This window comes from Pongo abelii, chromosome 2 (genome assembly GCF_028885655.2).
Source record: "Pongo abelii isolate AG06213 chromosome 2, NHGRI_mPonAbe1-v2.0_pri, whole genome shotgun sequence".
NCBI classification, from domain to species: domain Eukaryota; kingdom Metazoa; phylum Chordata; class Mammalia; order Primates; family Hominidae; genus Pongo; species Pongo abelii.
Window position 1 is genome coordinate 139,371,314 of NC_085928.1, and position 18,946 is coordinate 139,390,259.

The 18,946-nt window shown below is 43.4% G+C and overlaps 1 protein-coding gene across 11 annotated transcripts in view; it reads left to right on the plus strand.

The window, feature by feature from the left end:
* Positions 1–18,946, plus strand: part of METTL6 (methyltransferase 6, tRNA N3-cytidine) — a 56,333-nt gene that overhangs the window by 28,630 nt on the left and 8,757 nt on the right. For 3 of the 11 annotated variants that reach the window (NM_001131508.1, XM_054550197.2, XM_054550196.2), the window contains 1 exon segment: positions 15,738–16,551. The exons of 3 other annotated variants lie outside the window; for them this stretch is intronic. Coding sequence is in view for 5 of the 8 variants with exons in the window: in XM_054550197.2 (XP_054406172.2) it covers positions 15,738–15,775 (38 nt within the window). In the remaining 3 variants the exon portion in view is untranslated. 11 annotated transcript variants of the gene reach the window in all.

An 18,946-nucleotide genomic window follows, 5' to 3' on the forward strand; every position in this document is an offset into this window, starting at 1 on the left:
CTCTTTTTTTTTCTGTGAGACACCGTCTCACTCCCGTCACCCAGGCTGGAGTGCAGTGGCACAATTGTTACCGGAAAGGGGTCCCAATCCAGACCCCAAGAGGGTTCTTAGACCTCGAGTAAGAAAGAATTTGGGTAAGGAAAGAATTTGAGTAAAGTGAAAGCAAGCTAAGAAAGTAAAGGAATAAAAGAATGGCTACTCTGTAGGCATAGTGGCCCTGAGGGCTGCTAGTTGGCTATTTTTATGGTTATTTCTTGAGTATATGCTAAACAAGGGGTGGATTATTCATGAGTTTTTTGGGGGCGAGGGGGTGGGGGGGCGGGGGAAGGAAAGGATGGGCAATTCCTGGAACTGAGGGTTCCTCCCCCTTTTAGACCTTATAGAGTAACTTCCTAACATTGCCATGGCATTTGTAAACTGTCGTGGCACTGGTGGGCATGTCTTTTTGCATGCTAATGTATTTAATTAGCATATAATGCGCAGTAGGACCACCAGAGGTCACTCTCCTCACCATCTTGGTTTTGGTGGGTTTTGGCCAGCTTCTTTACCACATCCTTTTATCAGCAAGGTCTTTGTGACCTGTACATTGTGCTGACCTATCTCATTCTGTGACTTAGAATACCTAACCTTCTGGGAATGCAGCCCAGTAGGTCTCGGCCTTATTTTACCCAGCGCCTATTCAAGATGGAGTTGCTGTGGTTCAAACACCTCTGACATGATCATGGATCCCTGCAGCCTCAACTTCCCAGGCTCAGATGATCCTCCCACCTCAGCCTCCTGAGTAGCTAGGACTACAGGTACATGGGACCATGCCTGGCTAATTTTTTGTACTTTTTAATAGAGATGTGGTTTCACCATGTTGCTTAGGCTGGTCTGCGACTCCTGGGCTCAAGTGATCAGCCCACCTTGGCCTTTCAAAGTGTTGGGATTACAGGCGTGAGCCATGGTGCCTGGCCTGGAACTCGTATTGTAACTGCCTGACGGGTTCTTCCTGCCCACTGCATGAAGAAAATCAATTCTCAGCATTGGGCCAGCTGCAGTGGCTCATGCCTGTAATCCCAGCACTTTGGGAGGCTGAGGCAGGCAGATCACTTGCGGTCACGAGCTCGAGGCCAGCCTGGCCAACATGATGAAACCGTGTCTCTACTAAATAAACAAAAATTAGCCCAGTGTGGTGGTGTGCGCCTGTAATCCCAGCTACTTGGGAGGCTGAGGCGGGAGAATCACTTGAACCCAGGAGGCAGAGATTGCAGTGAGCCAAGATCACTTCACTGCACTCCAGCCTGGGCAACAGAGCAAGACTCTGTCTCAAAAAAAAAAAAAAATCTCAGCATTGCAGTGGAGAGTTCAACTGATGCCAGGCCAGCCACGCCATGTGGGAGATGGAGTTATCACTCAAATCAGTCTCATCAAAGGCTTATAGATTAGGAGTTTTTCAAAGGTAATTTGGGGGAAAGGGTGGGGGTGGCTAGACAGTGGGTGCTTGCTGCCAATTGGTTCAGGTGCAATCATAGGGATATGGGAAATGATCTTCTTGCATGCTGAATCACTCCTGGGTGAGGCCACAGGAGCTGTTCATCAGTAGGTCCAGGTAAAGCATGGGTGTCAGACATGCAAGAAACCTGAGAAAGTATCCCAAAAGGTCAATCTTAGGTTCTACAGTAGTGATGTTATCTGAAGGAGTAATTGGGGAAGTTGCATATCTTATGACCTCCAGAATTATGGCTGGCAATTGTTTATGTCTACACCTTAGCAGAATTCAGGCTCCTCTCTGCCCCCTAGCCTAGTGGTCTCTAATTAGCTTTACAAAGGTGATTGAGTTTGGGGGAAGGGCTATTATAATTTAAACTATAAACTAAATGTCTCCTAAAGTTAGCTTGGCAGCTTGAAGGCTAAAAGTGAAGATGGCCAAATAGCTCCAGTCTACAGCTCCCAGCATGAGCAACACAGAAGACGAATGATTTCTGCATTTCCAACTGAGGTACCAGGTGCATCTCACTGGGGATTGTCAGACAGTGGGTGCAGGACAGTGGGTGCAGTGCATCGAGCCTGAGCCGAAGCAGGGTGAGGCATCGCCTCCCCCGGGAAGCACGAGGGTCGGGGAATTCCCTTTCCTAGCTAAGGAAAGGGGTGATGGACAGCACCTGGAAAATTGGGTCACTCCCACCTTAATACTGCGCTTTTCCGACAGTCTTAGCACACCAGGAGATTATATCCCGCGCCTGGCTCGGAGGGTCCTACACCCACGGAGCCTCGCTCATTGCTAGCACAGCAGTCTGAGATCGAACTGCAAGGCAGCAGCGAGGCTGGGGGAGGGGCGCCCGCCATTGCTGAGGCTTGAGTAGGTAAACAAAGCAGTCAGGAAGTGCAAACTGGGTGGAGCCTACTGCAGCTCAAGAAGGCCTGCCTGCCTCTGTAGACTCCACCTCTGGGGGCAGGGCATAGCCAAACAAAAGGCAGCAGAAACCGCTGCAGACTTAAATGTCCCTGTCTGACAGCTTTGAAGAGAGTAGTTGTTCTCCCAGCACGCAGCTGGAGATCTGAGAATGGACAGACTGCCTCCTCAAGTGGATCCCTGACCCCCGAGTAGCCTAACTGGGAGGCACCCCCGAGTAGGGGCAGACTGACACCTCACACGGCCGGGTACTTCTCTGAGACAAAACTTCCAGAGGAATGATCAAGTAGCAACATTTGCTGTTCACCAATATCCGCTGTTCTGCAGCCTCTGCTGCTAATACCCAGGCAAACAGGGTCTGGAGTGGACGTCTGGCAAACTCCAACAGACCTGTAGCTGAGGGTCCTGACTGTTAGAAGGAAAACTAACAAACAGAAAGGACATCCACACCCAAACCCCATCTGTACATCACCATCATCAAAGACCAAAGGTAGATAAAACCACAAAGATGGGGAAAAAACAGAGCAGAAAAACTGAAAATTCTAAAAATCAGAGCACCTCTCTTCCTCCAAAGGAACGCAGCTCCTCACCAGCAACGGAACAAAGCTGGATGGAGAATGACTTTGACGAGTTGAGAGAAGAAGGCTTCAGACAATCAAACTACTCTGAGCTAAAGGAGGAAGTTCGAACCCATGGCAAAGAAATTAAAAACCTTGAAAAAAGATTAGACGAATGGCTAACTAGAATAACCAACGCAGAAAAGTCCTTAAAGGACCTGATGGAGCTGAAAACGACGGCACAAGAACTATGTGACAAATGCACAAGCCTCAGTAGCCGATTCGATCAACTGGAAGAAAGGGTATCAGTGATGGAAGATCAAATGAATGAAATGAAACGAGAAGAGAAGTTTAGAGAAAAAAGAATTAAAATAAATGAACAAAGCCTTCAAGAAATATGGGACTATGTGAAAAGACCAAATCTACGTCTGATTGGTGTACCTGAAAGTGACGGGGAGAATGGAACCGAGTTGGAAAACACTCTGCAGGATATTATCCAGGAGAACTTCCCCAATCTAGCAAGGCAGGCCAACATTCAAATTCAGGAAATACAGAGAACACCACAAAGATACTCCTCGAGAAGAGCAACTCCAAGACACATAATTGTCAGATTCACCAAAGTTGAAATGAAGGAAAAAGTGTTAAGGGCAGCCAGAGAGAAAGATCGGGTTACTCACAAAGGGAAGCCCATCAGACTAATAGCTGATCTCTCGGCAGAAACTCTACAAGCCGGAAGAGAGTGGGGGCCAATAGTCAACATTCTTAAAGAAAAGAATTTTCAACCCAGAATTTCATATCCAGCCAAACTAAGCTTCATAAGTGAAGGAGAAATAAAATACTTTACAGACAAGCAAATGCTGAGAGATTTTGTCACCACCAGGCCTGCCCTAAAAGAGCTCCTGAAGGAAGCACTAAACATGGAAAGGAACAACCAGTACCAGCCACTGCAAAAACATGCCAAATTGTAAAGACCATCGAGGCTAGGAAGAAACTGCATCAACTAACGAGCAAAATAACCAGCTAACATCATAATGACAGAATCAAATTCACACGTAACAATATTAACCTTAAATGTAAATGGACTAAATGCTCCAATTAAAAGAAACAGACTGGCAAATTGGATAAAGAGTCAAGACCCACCAGTGTGCTGTATTCAGGAAACCCATCTCATGTGCAAAGACGCACATAGGCTCAAAGTAAAGGGATGGAGGAAGATCTACCAAGCAAATGGAAAACAAAAAAAGGCAGGGGTTGCAATCCTAGTCTCTGATAAAACAGACTTTAAACCAACAAAGATCAAAAGAGACAAAGAAGGCCATTACATAATGGTAAATAGATCAATTCAACAAGAAGAGCTAACTATCCTAAATATATATGCACCCAATACAGGAGCACCCAGATGCATAAAGCAAGTCCTGAATGACCTACAAAGAGACTTAGACTCCCACACAATAATAATGCGAGACTTTAACACCCCACTGTCACATTAGACAGATCAACGAGACAGAAAGTTAACAAGGATATCCAGGAATTGAACTCAGCTCTGCACCAAGCAGAACTAATAGACATCTACAGAACTCTCCACCCCAAATCAACAGAATATACATTCTTTTCAGCACCACACCACACCCATTCCAAAATTGACCACATAGTTGGAAGTAAAGCACTCCTCAGCAAATGTAAAAGAACAGGAATTATAACAAACTGTGTGTCAGACCACAGTGCAATCAAACTAGAACTCAGGATTAAGAAGCTCACTCAAAACCAGTCAACTACATGGAAACTGAACAACCTGCTCCTGAATGACTACTGGGTACATAATGAAGGCAGAAATAAAGATGTTCTTTGAAACCAATGAGAACAAAGACACAACATACCAGAATCTCTGGGACACATTCAAAGCAGTGTGTAGAGGGAAATTTATAGCACTAAATGCCCACAAGAGAAAGCAGGAAAGATCTAAAATTGACACCCTAACATCACAATTAAAAGAACTAGAGAAGCAAGAGCAAACACATTCAAAAGCTAGCAGAAGACAAGAAATAACTAAGATCAGAGCAGAACTGAAGGAAATAGAGACACAAAAAACCCTTCAAAAAATCAATGAATCCAGGAGCTGGTTTTTTGAAAAGATCAACAAAATTGATAGACCGCTAGCAAGACTAATAAAGAAGAAAAGAGAGAAGAATCAAATAGACACAATAAAAAATGATAAAGGGGATATCACCACCGATCCCACAGAAATACAAACTACCATCAGAGAATACTATAAACACCTCTATGCAAATAAACTAGAAAATCTGGAAGAAATGGATAAATTCCTTGACACATACACTCTCCCAAGACTAAACCAGGAAGAAGTTGAATCTCTGAATAGACCAATAACAGGCTCTGAAATTGAGGCAATAATTAATAGCTTACCAACCAAAAAAAGTCCAAGACCAGATGGATTCACAGCCGAATTGTACCAGAGGTACAAGGAGGAGCTGGTACCATTACTTCTGAAACTATTCCAATCAATAGAAAAAGAGGGAATCCTCCCTAACTCATAGAAAAAGAGGGAATCCTCCCTAACTCATTTTATGAGGCCAGCATCATCCTGATACCAAAGCCTGGCAGAGACACAACAAAGAAAGAGAATTTTAGACAAATATCCCTGATGAACATTGATGCAAAAATCCTCAATAAAATACTGGCAAACTGAATCCAGCAGCACATCAAAAAGCTTATCCACCATGATCAAGTGGGCTTCATCCCTGGAATGCAAGGCTGGTTCAACATACGCAAATCAATAAATGTAATCCAGCATATAAACAGAACCAATGACAAAAACCACATGATTATCTCAATAGATGCAGAAAAGGCCTTTGACAAAATTCAGCAGTCCTTCATGCTAAAAACTCTCAATAAATTAGGTACTGATGGGACGTATCTCAAAATAATAAGAGCTATTTATGACAAACCCACGGCCAATATCATACTGAATGGGCAAAAACTGGAAGCATTTCCTTTGAAAACTGGCACAAGACAGGGATGCTCTCTCACCACTCCTATTCAACATAGTGTTGGAAGTTCTGGCCAGGGAAATCAGGCAGGAGAAAGAAATAAAGGGTATTCAATTATGAAAAGAGGAAGTCAAATTGTCCCTGTTTGCAGATGACATGATTGTATATCTAGAAAACCCCATCATCTCAGCCCAAAATCTCCTTAAGCTGATAAGCAACTTCAGCAAAGTCTCAGGATACAAAATCAATGTACAAAAATCACAAGCATTCTTATACACCAATAACAGACAAACAGAGAGCCAAATCATGAGTGAGCTCCCATTCACAATTGCTTCAAAGGGAATAAAATACCTAGGAATCCAACTTACAAGGGATGTGAAGGACCTCTTCAAGGAGAACTACAATCACTGCTCAATGTAATAGAAGAGGATACAAACAAAGGGAAGAACATTCCATGCTCATAGGTGGGAAGAATCAATATTGTGAAAATGGCCATACTGCCCAAGGCAATTTATAGATTCAATGCCATCCCTCTCAAGCTACCAATGACTTTCTTCACAGAATTGGAAAAAACTACTTTAAAGTTCATATGGAACCAAAAAAGAGACCGAATTGCCAAGTCAATCCTAAGCCAAAAGAACAAAGCTGGAGGCATCACGCTATCTGACTTCAAACTATACTACAAGGCTATAGTAAGCAAAACAGCATGGTACTGGTACCAAAACAGAGATATAGACCAATGGAACAGAACAGAGCCCTCAGAAATAATGCCACATATCTACCACTATCTGATCTTTGACAAACCTGACAAAAACAAGAAATGGGGTAAGGATTCCCTATTTAATAAATGGTGCTGGGAAAACTGGCTAGCCATATGTAGAAAGCTGAAACTGGATCCCTTCCTTACACCTTACACTAAAATTAATTCAAGATGGATTAAAGATTTAAATGTTAGACCTAAAACCATAAAAACCCTAGAAGGAAAGCTAGGCAATACCATTCAGGACATAGGCATGGGCAAGGACTTCATGTCTAAAACACCAAAAGCAATGGCAACAAAAGCCAAAATTGACAAATGGGATCTAATTAAACTAAAGAGCTTCTGCACAGGAAAAGAAACTACCATCAGAGTGAACAGGCAACCTACAGAATGGGAGAAAATTTTTGTAATCTACTCATCTGACAAAGGGCTAATATCCAGAATCTACAATGAACTCAAACAAATTTACAAGAAAAAAACAACCCCATCAGCAAGTGGGCAAAGGATATGAACAGACACTTCTCAAAAGAAGACATTTATGCAGCCAAGACACATGAAAAAATGCTCACCATCACTGGCTATCAGAGAAATGCAAATCAAAACCACAGTGAGATACCATCTCACACCAGTTAGGATGGCAGTCATTAAAAAATCAGGAAACAACAGATGCTGGAGAGGATGTGGAGAAATAGGAACACTTTTACACTGTTGGTGGGACTGTAAACTAGTTCAACCATTGTGGAAGTCAGTGTGGCGATTCCTCAGGGATCTAGAACTAGAAATACCATTTGACCCAGCCATCCCATTACTGGGTATGTACCCAAAGGATTATAAATCATGCTGCTATAAAGACACATGCACACGTATGTTTATTGTGACACTATTCACAATAGCAAAGACTTGGAACCAACCCAAATGTCCAACAATGATAGACTGGATTAAGAAAATGTGGCACATATACACCAGGGAATACTATGCAGCCATAAAAAATGATGAGTTCATGTCCTTTGTAGGGACATGGATGAAGCTGGAAACCATCATTCTCAGCAAACTATCGCAAGGACAGAAAACCAAACACCGCATGTTCTCACTCATAGGTGGGAATTGAACAATGAGAACACATGGACACAAGAAGGGGAACATCACACACCGGGGCCTATTGTGGGGTGGGGGGAGGGGGGAGGGATAGCATTAGGAGATATACCTAATGTTAAATGATGAGTCAATGGGTGCAACACACCAACGTGGCGCATGTATACATATGTAACAAACCTGCACGTTGTGCACATGTACCCTAAAACTTAAAGTATAATAAAAAAAAATACTGTCAACATACAGGACCTAAGTTACAGGATCTGGAATTGTTCTGCAGTGTAAAATTTTAGTAGAGTGGAGCACAAAAATGGTGCATGGAGGATTAAAAAAAAAGAAGGCTAAAAGCAAGATGGAGATTGGCTAGATTACATCTCTTCCACTGCCATTGATACAGAAGGGCTGGGCTCCTGGGTAAACCCCACCCTTAAGCCTGGAACCTCAGCTCTAAGTGAAAACAGGAGCCCCATTTTTCCACCCACATGTGGCATTTTTGGCCTGCCATTTCCCCATCCTGTGCTCATAAAAAGATTTCAGCTGGCAGAGCAACACAGCAGCTGAGCATTGGGGATATAAACGGCTGATTGTCAAGGATACAAGTGGCTGAGCAGTAAGCAGAGAAGCAACTGAATGTTGGAGACTATGGGTAGATGTGGCTAACTTCAGATGATGTGGCTTTGGAGAGGAGCCTGGCCTCAGACTGCTTGGCTTCAAGGAAAGATCACCTTCTTCCCACATCATCCGCTTTTCAACTCCCCATCCTGCTGAGAGCCACTTTCATCGCCCAATAAAATCCTCTGCACACACTACCCTTCAATCTGTTCATGTGACTTGATTCTTCTGGGTGCTGGACAAGAACCTAGGTGTTGAGACGGCAGGAGCTGCCACCCTGACCCTCCACTGAGCTGGTTGGCACTTGGCTGTCCTCAGACTGCAGAGCTGAAACAGCATTGGTTGTAACATGCTTGGACGCTGTTATGGGGCCTGCACCGAGCCTGCTCTTGCCAGAGAGGAGCAACTGGCCAATTCCAGCATTCGTTTTTTCCAGTTCCTGCACTCGCTCACTCTCACGAGGGGTTTGAGCGCAAGGTGGCCGAGTAAACAAGCCACACCCCAGTTGCAAGTACTGCAAGGAGGTCAAGGGAATTATCCTGTCTCATAATTTTGTTATAATTTTTGCAAAGGTGGTTTCATTATTATTATTCTTCTTTTTTGAGACAGAGTCTTGCTCTGTCACCCAGGCTGGAGTGCAGTGGCACGATCTTGGCTCACTGCAACCTCTGCTTCCCAGGTTCAAGCGATTCTCCTGCCTCAGCCTCTCAAGTAGCTGGGACTACAGGTGCGTACCAACACGCCCAGCTAACTTTTCTATTTTTAGTAGAGATGGGGTTTCACCATGTTGGTGAGGCTGGTCTCAAACTCCTGGCCTCAAGTGATCCACCCACCTCGGCCTCCTGAAGTGCTGGGATTACAGGCGTGACCCACTGTGTCCCCCAGCCTCCTTATTAAAATGTTGAAACTACTGAACTGATGCTATAAATTTACAACCTGTTCTCTTCTTTTTTCACTATCTGACAAGTGTTTGGCTTTCTAGGAGATTTAACTTACAATCTTTTTCTTTTTCCTTGAGATGGAGTCTTACTCTGTCACCCAGGCTGTAGTGTAGTGGTGCGATCTCTGCTCACTGCAACCTCTACCTCCTGGGTTCAAGCGATTTTCCTCCCTCAGCCTCCCGAGTAGCTAGGATTACAGGTGCGTGCCACCATACCTGCCTAATTTTTGTATTTTTAGTAGAGACAGGATTTCACCATGTTGGCCAGGCTGGTCTCAAACTCCTGACCTCAAGTGATCTGCCTGCCTCGGCCTCCCAAAGTTCTGGGATTACAGGCATGAGCCACAGCACTCAGTCCAACTTACAATCTTTTCATTGAGTTCCTAACTTCTGCTTTCATATTTCTAAATTCTGAAGGAGGCCAGGCACGGTGGCTCACATCAGTAATCCCAGCACTTTGGGAGGTCAAGGCGGGAAGATGACCTGAGGCCAAGTGTTCAAGAGCAGCCATAGTGAGACCCCATATCTACCAAAAAAAATAAAATTAGCCAGGCATAGTGATGTATACCTATAGTCCCAGCTACTCAGGAGGCTGAGCTGGGAGGATCCCTTGAGCCCAAGAGTTCAAGGATGCAGTGAGCTATAATTTTACCGCTCTCTAGCCTGGGTGACAGAGTAAGATTCTTTCTCTTTAAAAAAAAAAAAAAAAAAAAAAATTGGCCGGGTGCGGTGGCGTATGCCTGTAATCCCAGCACTTTGGGAGGCTGAGGTGGGTGGACCACTGAGGTCGGGAGTTTGAGACCAGCCTGACCAACATGGAGAAACCCCATCTCTACTAAAAATAGAAAATTAGCAGGGCGTGGTGGCACATGCCTGTAATCCCAGCTACTCAGGAGGCTGAGGCAGGAGAATCTCTTGAACCCAGGAGGTAGAGGTTGTGGTGAGCTGAGATTGCGCCATTGCACTCCAGCCTGGGCAATAAGAGTGAAATTCCGTCTCAAAAAAAAATTAAAATTAAAAAATAAATTCTGGAGGAGTACAAGCAAGGCAACCTCACCCCAATATATGGCTCCCTGGTATAATGAGTATTTTGAATTAAAGGTCCTTAAAGATCAATAGCTGCTAGAAGAGACTTTTTCTCTATCTACATAAAGAGCTGAAGGACCCACCAAGGAAAACAATCGTTTTTCCTTCTGCTTCCTGCTTTCTCATCTATTGCAGAAAAGAAGAGCAAGGAATTAACCACACCTAAACAGACTTATTCACAAGATAATATTCTTCTCTCAGGCTCAATTTCCAAAGAGCACTTTGGGGAGCCAAAGTGGGAGGATTGCTTGAGGACAGGAGTTCGAGACCAGCCTGGGAAACGTAGCACAACCTACAACAAAAAACTTAGAAAAAAAAAAAAGGCCAGGTGTGGTGCCTCATGTATGTAATCCCAGCACTTTGGGAGGCTGAGCAGGGAGGATTGTTTGAGTCCAAGCGTTTGAGACAAGCCTGGGCAACACAGTGAGACTCCATCTCTATTAAAAAAAAAAAAAAAGAGCTGGGCATGGTGGCATGTGCCTATAGTCACAGCTACTTAGGAGGCTGAGGCAGGAGTGAAACCACCGTTGCAAAATTATAACTGAGACAGTGAAAGAGATCTGACTGAACCAACTCTATCTTCCTTCTAACCTCCGAGCTGTATTTGTTCATTCCTCGGCGTAGGCTGAACTAACTTTGGGAGAAAAGTAGTTTATAATTTAAAACTTAGTTTATAGCTTAACACAAAGATGGCAACAGCCCTTTCCCAAAACAAACGCCCTTCTTGCCTGGGGACTAGACAGCCTTTGTAGGACTAAGAAACTAGCCACAAGATTAGAAATTATGGTTTAGGAGTCATACAGCTGGATGCTACAAGATTTTGGCTCTCCTTAAACTGCTCCTAAGATCAGTGCTCAGATGTTTTGCAGACCCTGCACTTGATGGATCAACTGGCACCACCCAGATGGATAAACTGGCTCATCTGATCTTGTGGCTCCCACCCAGGAACTGACTTAGTGCAAGAAGACAGCTTCAGCTTCTTATGATTTTATCTCTGACCTGATCAATCAGCACTCCTGGTTCACTGGCTTTCCCCTACTCACCAAGTTGTCCTTAAAAACTCTCATTTCCTGGCCAGGTGCAGTGGCTCACACTTGTAATCCTAGCACTTTGGGAGGCTGAGGCGGGCGAATCACTTGAGGCCAGGAATTTGAGACCAGCCTGGACAACATGGCAAAATCCCGTCTCTGCTAAAAATAGAAAAATTTGCTGGTCATGGTGGCGTGTGCCTGTAATCCCAGCTACTCGGTAGGCTGAGGCAGGAGAATCACTTGTGAACCCAGGAGGCGGAGGTTGCAGTGAGTGGAGATTGCGCCATTGCACTCCAGCCTGGGTGACGAGTGAAACTCCATCTCAAAAACAACAACAACAACAACAACAAAACTCTTATTTCCAAATACTCAGGGAGACTTTTTTGAGTAATCATAAAACTCTGGTCTCCTGCACAGCTGGTCTGTGTGAATTACTCTTCGCCTACTGCAGTTCCCCTGTCTTGATAAATTGGCTCTGTCTAGGCAGCAGGCAAGGTGAACCCATGGGTGGTTACAAGAGGATCAGATGAGCCCAGTAGGTCAAGGCTGCAGTGAGCTGTGACCACACCATTGCACTCCAGCCTTTGGGACAGAGCAAGATCCTGTCTCAAAAAAAAAAAAAAAAAAAAATCTTTTTTTCAAAGAGAACGATTTACAAGCTAATCTCTGTTCCCTGATCCATTCATTCTCCCTAGCAATCGTTTATTGTACCTCAACAGAATTATCTATATTCCCCATCTCCTCACTCCCGTCTCAAATAAGGCCATGTAAGTATTTGGGCCCCATTGGGATATTGAGTGATCACTCTGATTCTCTCCTGTGTACACATTAATAAGTTTTGATGCCTTTTTCCTACCAATCTGCATTTTGTTAGTTGATTTTTCAGTAAACCTTCAGAGGACAAAGGGGAAGTTTTTCCCTTGGCCCCTACTGTCAGAGGCATTTGAACCAAAGTGAATAGAAACTGGGTAAAATAAAGCTGAGACCTACTGGGCTGCATTCCTAGGCAGTTAGGCATTCTTAGTCACAGGATGAGATAGGAGGTTGGCACAAGATACAGGTCACAAAGACCTTACTGATAAAACAGGATACAGTAAAGAAGCTGGCCAAAACCTGCCAAATCCAAGATGGTAATGAAAGTGACCTCTGGCCATCCTCACTGTTCATTAGGTTAGAGTCGGTAGTTAGGCAGACATGAGCAGGGCAGGGGAGGGCCCCCTCTCCAGGAATGTCAGGTGATCATCAGATGATGGTCAGGCAGTTGTTAAACTGTCTCTCTAAAATAATAATTGGTTGTAGCCAGTGCCAGAGAAAGACAATCTCCCAATAGATAGAAAACACCTGAAACTAACTGGGCACCATGGCTCATGCCTGTAATCCCAGCACTTTGGGAGGCTGAGGCAGGTGGATCACCTGAGGTCAGGAGTTCAAGACCAGCCTGGGCAACATGGTGAGAACCACCCCCATCTCTACTAAAAATACAAAATTAGCCGGGCGTAGTGGTGCATGCCTGTAATCCCAGCTACTCAGGAGGCAAGGCTGGAGAACCGCTTGAACCTGGGAGGCAGAGGTTTCAGTGAGCTGAGATTGCACCATTGCACTCCAGCCTGGGTGAAAAGAGTGAAACTTTGCCTCAAAAAAAAAAAAAAGGAAACACCGAAAACTGGTAATCAGCAGCTTTCTGGTAAGATCTTTGGAGCTGGGCAAGTGGACTAAGGCATGTTCACTAAGAGGCAAAACAGCAGAGTTTAATGGGTGTATGACCTTCCTTTGGGAACACTTGACTGGTAGTGGAAACACACCTCAACTGAGCATGTGTACAACTTCAGTAAACATACTGCACATACAGACAGCCCACCCCAAGCGGACAATTAAGGGAAGAGAAGTGGAAACCCTGGAACCATGCCCATGTATAAAACCTCAGGTCAAAGGCTGAACAGGGCACTTGGATCTCTCAAGTCACCCACTTGGCCCTCTTCCAAATGGACTTTGCTTCCTTTCATTCCTGCTCTAAAACTTTTTAATAAACTGTCATTCCTGCTCTAAAAGTTGTCTCAATCTCTCCTTCTGCTTTAAACCTACTTCTGCCCCTTGGCTGAATTCTGTCCTCCGAGGAAGCAAGCATCTAGTTGCTGCAGCCCCATATGGCTTTGCTGCTGGTAACAATTATATGCTAGTTATAATGCATTAGCATGCTAAAAGACACTCCCACCAGCACCATGACAACTTACAAATGCCATGGCAGTGCCTGGAAGTTACCCTACATATTCTAAAAAGGGGAGGAACCCTCAGTTCTGGAAATTGCCCAACCTTTCCCAGAAAACTCACAAATAATCGACTCCATATGTAGCATATAAGCAAGAAATAACCATAAATGTACTCATAGAGCAGCCCATGCCTCTGCTCTGCCTATGGAGGAGCCATTCTTTTGTTTCTTTTCTTCTCTAATAAACTTGCTTTCACTTTGCAGACTTGCCCCAAATTCTTTTCTCGTGCAAGGTCCAAGAACCCTCTCTTGGGGTCTGGATTGGGATCCCTTTCTGGTAACACTACAATTCTAAGAGCTCTTTTTTATTGGTTCACCTACAGGAATAAACTGAGGCAAAATTAATATAAGCAGAGAGTTTATTTGGGCCAAATTTGAGGGCTACAGCCCAGGAGACACAGATTCAAGTTAAGTTGCCCTGAATATGTGCTGTGATTAGCAGCACTTACAAGTGGATTTTTTTGTTTTTGTTTTTTTGGAGACAGGGTCTTGTTATGTTGACCAGGCTGGTCTTGAACTCTTGGCTTCAAGCAATCAACAAGTGGGTTTTTTTGTTTTTGTTTTTGTTTGTTTGTTTGTTTTAGATGGAATCTTGCTCTGTCACCCAGGATGGAGTGCAGTGGCACAATCTTGGCTCACTGCAACCTCTGCCTCCCGAGTTCAAGCAATTCTCCTGCCTCAGCCTCCCTAGTAGCTGGAATTACAGGTGTGCACCACCACGCCCAGCTATGTTTTATATTTTTAGTAGAGACAGGGTTTCCCCATGTTGGCCAGGCTGGTCTCGAACTCCTGACCTCAGATGATCCGCCCACCTCGGCCTCCCAAAGTGCTGAGATTACAGGTGTGAGCCACTGCGCCTGGCCAACAAGTGGGTTTTTAAAGGAAAAAAGAAGGGGCAGTTCCTAAATTGAACATAAGCTACTAATTGGCATATATTGTTCTTTGTGTCACAAATTCCAGGAACATGAAGATAATGGGTGAGGGTCATATTGTGCAACTTGTGATAGCATTTTGGGTAATTTATCAGCCAGTCTGGAAACTACATGGAAGGAAAGAAAGAACAAAATGCCTTTAAACAATTGTTCCTAGGCATGACTCTCTGGGGAGGGGTGGGCGTGACTGAAGATTCATTCTCTGAAGATTCTGTCTCTCTGGACCTGATAAATTTTGCATACCACACATTTTTCAGACTTCTCTGAGCTACTTCTCTTTCTCACTTCAGTGTTCATTTTAAAAATAGTAACCCATTATTTCACAGATGCAATGTGTTATTTCTCTAAAGCATGCATTTCAGTAGAGAAGGGGTCTCTAAGAGGGGCAGTAATTGTCCCCCAAGGGGGCAAAAATTGGTTCTTTTGGGATTGACAAGAGAATGTTTTATATAACAGTGATCTGTGGCCTTCAAAAACTCAACCCTATCCAACAAAATCATATTCATTTTTCTAGAGTTGAAGTGTCTTTGCCTGGGCTGGAGTGCGGTGGCGTGATCACAGCTCACCTCAGCCTGGAACTCCTGGGCTCAAGTGATCCTCCTACCTCAGTCTCCCAAGTAGCTGAAACTACAGGTGTGTGCCATCACACCCAGCTAATTTTTTTTTTCTTATAGAGAGATGGTCTCGCTATGTTGCCCAGGCTGGTCCTGAACTCCTGGCCTAAAGTGATCCTCCTGCCTCGGCCCCCCAAAGTGCTGAAATTACAGGTGTGAGCAACTGCACCCAACTTCTTGTCCATTAATATTTAATTTCTCTCTGCATAGTCTCGTTTCCTCTATTTTTTTCTTTATTTCCTGTTTTGGTCTCTATCTTTATTAGGAGCTTTTCTCAGATGTGTGGTGACCCTTGGTTTTCCATTCATTTTTTTTTTTTAATGCAGAGCTTAAAAGCTGCTTGGAAGCTCTGAGCACATGAGGTGGAGTTGTCAACATGGGCTTCATTTTATTTATTTATTTTTACTTATTTTGTTTTCTTTTATCTCTTTTTTGTTTCTTTTTCAGGTCTCAAACAAAAGTCTGGAACCTGGGCTTCTTTGTAGGATATCTGGCTGTGCTTTTGTATTATATGAACCACAGAAAATAATCTTCCAGTATGATATTGTTTTCAGTATAGTACCTCAACCCCAATTTTGCCTGGTATCCCTTTATCCAGAGACCTTTTGTTCTCAACTTACAGTCTTATTCTGGGGTGGGGGATGTACAGTCTGGCTGTGTGGACTTGCAGGAGAGATTTAGGGTTCTAACTGCTTCTTACTGACTTCCAACCAATCCTCCTGTATTTGGTTTTATACACACCCCCACTTATACTAGACATAGCTGGTACTACCAAAGCCTGGTCACAAAACTCTATGGGAGTCTCAATGCAGGTTGAGTTGCTTCTTGACTTTCATCCCTGCTGGCTTAAGACTCAGCTTCACAAGCCTGCTAAGTCAGTTGCTATTTATCCTGTTTTCTAGCCCTTCAAAATTTTAAATGAAAATTTGTATTTTTAATTGACAAATAATAATTATATATACGGGATAAATATGATGTTTTGATAGTAATAGATGTATACATTGTGGAATGATTATATGAAACTAATTAACATATCCCACTCCTCACGTACTTCTTTTTCTTTGTATTGAGAACATTTAAAATCTATTCTTGGCCAAGCATGGTGGCTCACACCTGTAATTCTAACACTTTGAGAGGCCAAGGCAGGAAGATTGCTTGAGCCCAGGAATTCAGGGGTTCCAGACACCAGCCTGGGCAACATAGCAATACCCTCTCTCTAATAAAAACAAAAAAAGTAAAAATAAATGTTTAATTTAAAAAATGTATTATTGTTATTATTTTTACAATTTTGAAACTGTAGGGGCCAGTAGCAAACTTCCCCTTTGCCCTCTGAAGAACAACTAAAAAAATCACTCACCAAATGCAGATTAATGGGAGAAATGGAATAAAAACTTAGTAATTGTTTTCCTTGGTGGATCCCTTAGGTCTTTATGTAGATAGGGAAAAGGTTTCTTCTAGCATCTGTTGATCGCTAAGGACATTTAATTCAAAATACTCATTATACCAGGGAGCCATATTTGGGGGTAAAATTCCGGATGCTCCTTCAAAGTATACATTATTATTGACTATGGCCACCATGTACAATAGATCTCAAAAACGTATTCTTCCTGGCTAACTGAAATATGTGCCCTTTGGTCAACATCTCCCCTACTCCTCTCCTCCCCCAGCCTCTGGTAACCACCATTCTACTTTCTGCTTCTATGGTTCAACTTTTTAAAATTTCACATATAAGTGAAATCATGTGATATTTGTCTTTCTGAATCTGGCTTATTTCACTTAGCATAATGTCTTCCAGGTTCACCCATGTTGTTGCAAATGATAGAATTTCCTTGTTTCTAATGTTCTCCCAAATTTAATCAATTGTATGGGGTTTATGTGATAAAAATATCCTTTTGCTGTCATTTTCATGGGGTTTCCAGAAGGAGCCTAACTAGGTACACATGCTTAGTCTGTCTTTTTTTCTTCCTTTTTTTTTTTTTTTTGTTTTGAAACAGGTCTCCCTCTGTTGCCAGGCTGGAGTGCAGTGGCCTGATCATGACTCATTGCAACCTCTGCCTCCTGGGCTCAAGCAATCCTCCTACCTCAGCCTCCAAGTAGCTAGGACTGTAGGTGTGTGCCAGCGTGTGTGGCTAATTTTATTTTTGTAAAGACAGAGTCTCCTTATATTGCCCAGGCTGGTCTCAAACTCCTGGGCTCGAGAGCCTCCTGCCTCTGCCTCCCAAAGTGCTGGGATTACAGGCATGAGCCGTGGTGCCTGGCCTAGTCTGTCATCTTTAAACAAATGGGTTGGGAAGGAAAAGGTAGCACATAGATATTGATAGATGATTTAAGCAGAAATAGATTAGCATAATTCTCCATTATAAAGGGGCTGAATGATCTGGAGAAATGGAGGCAACTCAGGAAAACTGAACTTGGTGGTTGTGCTTAGAAGTAATGAAAAGTGGCCGGGCACAGATGCTCATACCTATAATCCCAGCACTTTGGGAGGGTGAGAGGGAGTATAATTTGAGGCCAGGAATTCAAGGTTGCAGTGAGCCATGATTGTGCCACTGTTCTCCAGCCTGGGCAGCAGAGTGAGACCCCGACTCTTAAAAAAAAAAAAAAGAACCAAAGAAATGTTAGTTCCAGGGATTCCCAGGGACATGGGCAGGGTCCAAGAATGATGCTGAGTTAAGGTTAGGTGGCTGTTCAGAGAGCTACTTCAACTTGTATCCCATATTATGGATCAAGGACCTTAAAAATAGCCATACTTTTTTTTTGTTGTAGTAACTCATTTTGTAGGATTGTTTCCTAAGAGATAATCTGACATATTCAAGGACTTCTTCACAAAGATGTTCATTAGCTGCATTATTTATAGTACCAAACATTATAAATAGTCTAAACCAGAGATCCACAAGCTATGGCTATAACAGTGACAAGGAGGCCTAGCGTGACTAACTCCATTTTGCTCCTAACCCCCCTGCAGCAATAACCTGTGTCTTTTAGGTTAACTGCTTTTGCTTATCTCTGCACATAGGCCAAGCTAACTATAGAAAGAATTTAGTTTATAGTTTAGAGCAAGGATGGTAATAGTGCCTCCCCCAAAACTAACCCCTGAGGAGATAAGGAGGATGTATGCAAGTAATAATGTTATGTTAAAGATTTATAAGAGCATTGTGACCTGACCAAGGACAAAGTTTCACCACCTCCTTGGACCCTTGCTGCCACCCAGATGTGATCACTGGCCACTTCTTGACCTCAACTTCCTCCCTCTTCCCCCCTTCTTCTCACATAAAATGAGCCTGAAATTTGTATTGACTTAAAAATGGTTCTTCAGGACACTACTCTTCCATTTTCTTGGTTTGCTGGCTCTCTGAATAAAAGTCACTTTCCTTGCCTCAACCCCTCGTCTCTTGACTTATTAGATGTCATGCAGTGAGTGGTACACTCTTTGGACTCTGTTATATGACCCACAGAATCATCTAGTCCTTTTATTTTGGTAAGGTTGTGTTAAATACAGCCACACGCATATATGTATTGTTTATGGCTTATGGCTCCTTTCATGCTACAAGGGCAGAGACTATCTGGCCAATAAAGCCTAAAATATTTACTATCTGGATCTTGTTTTTTTTTTTTTTTTTTAGAGAAACGGGGTGTTGCTATATTGCCCAGGCTCG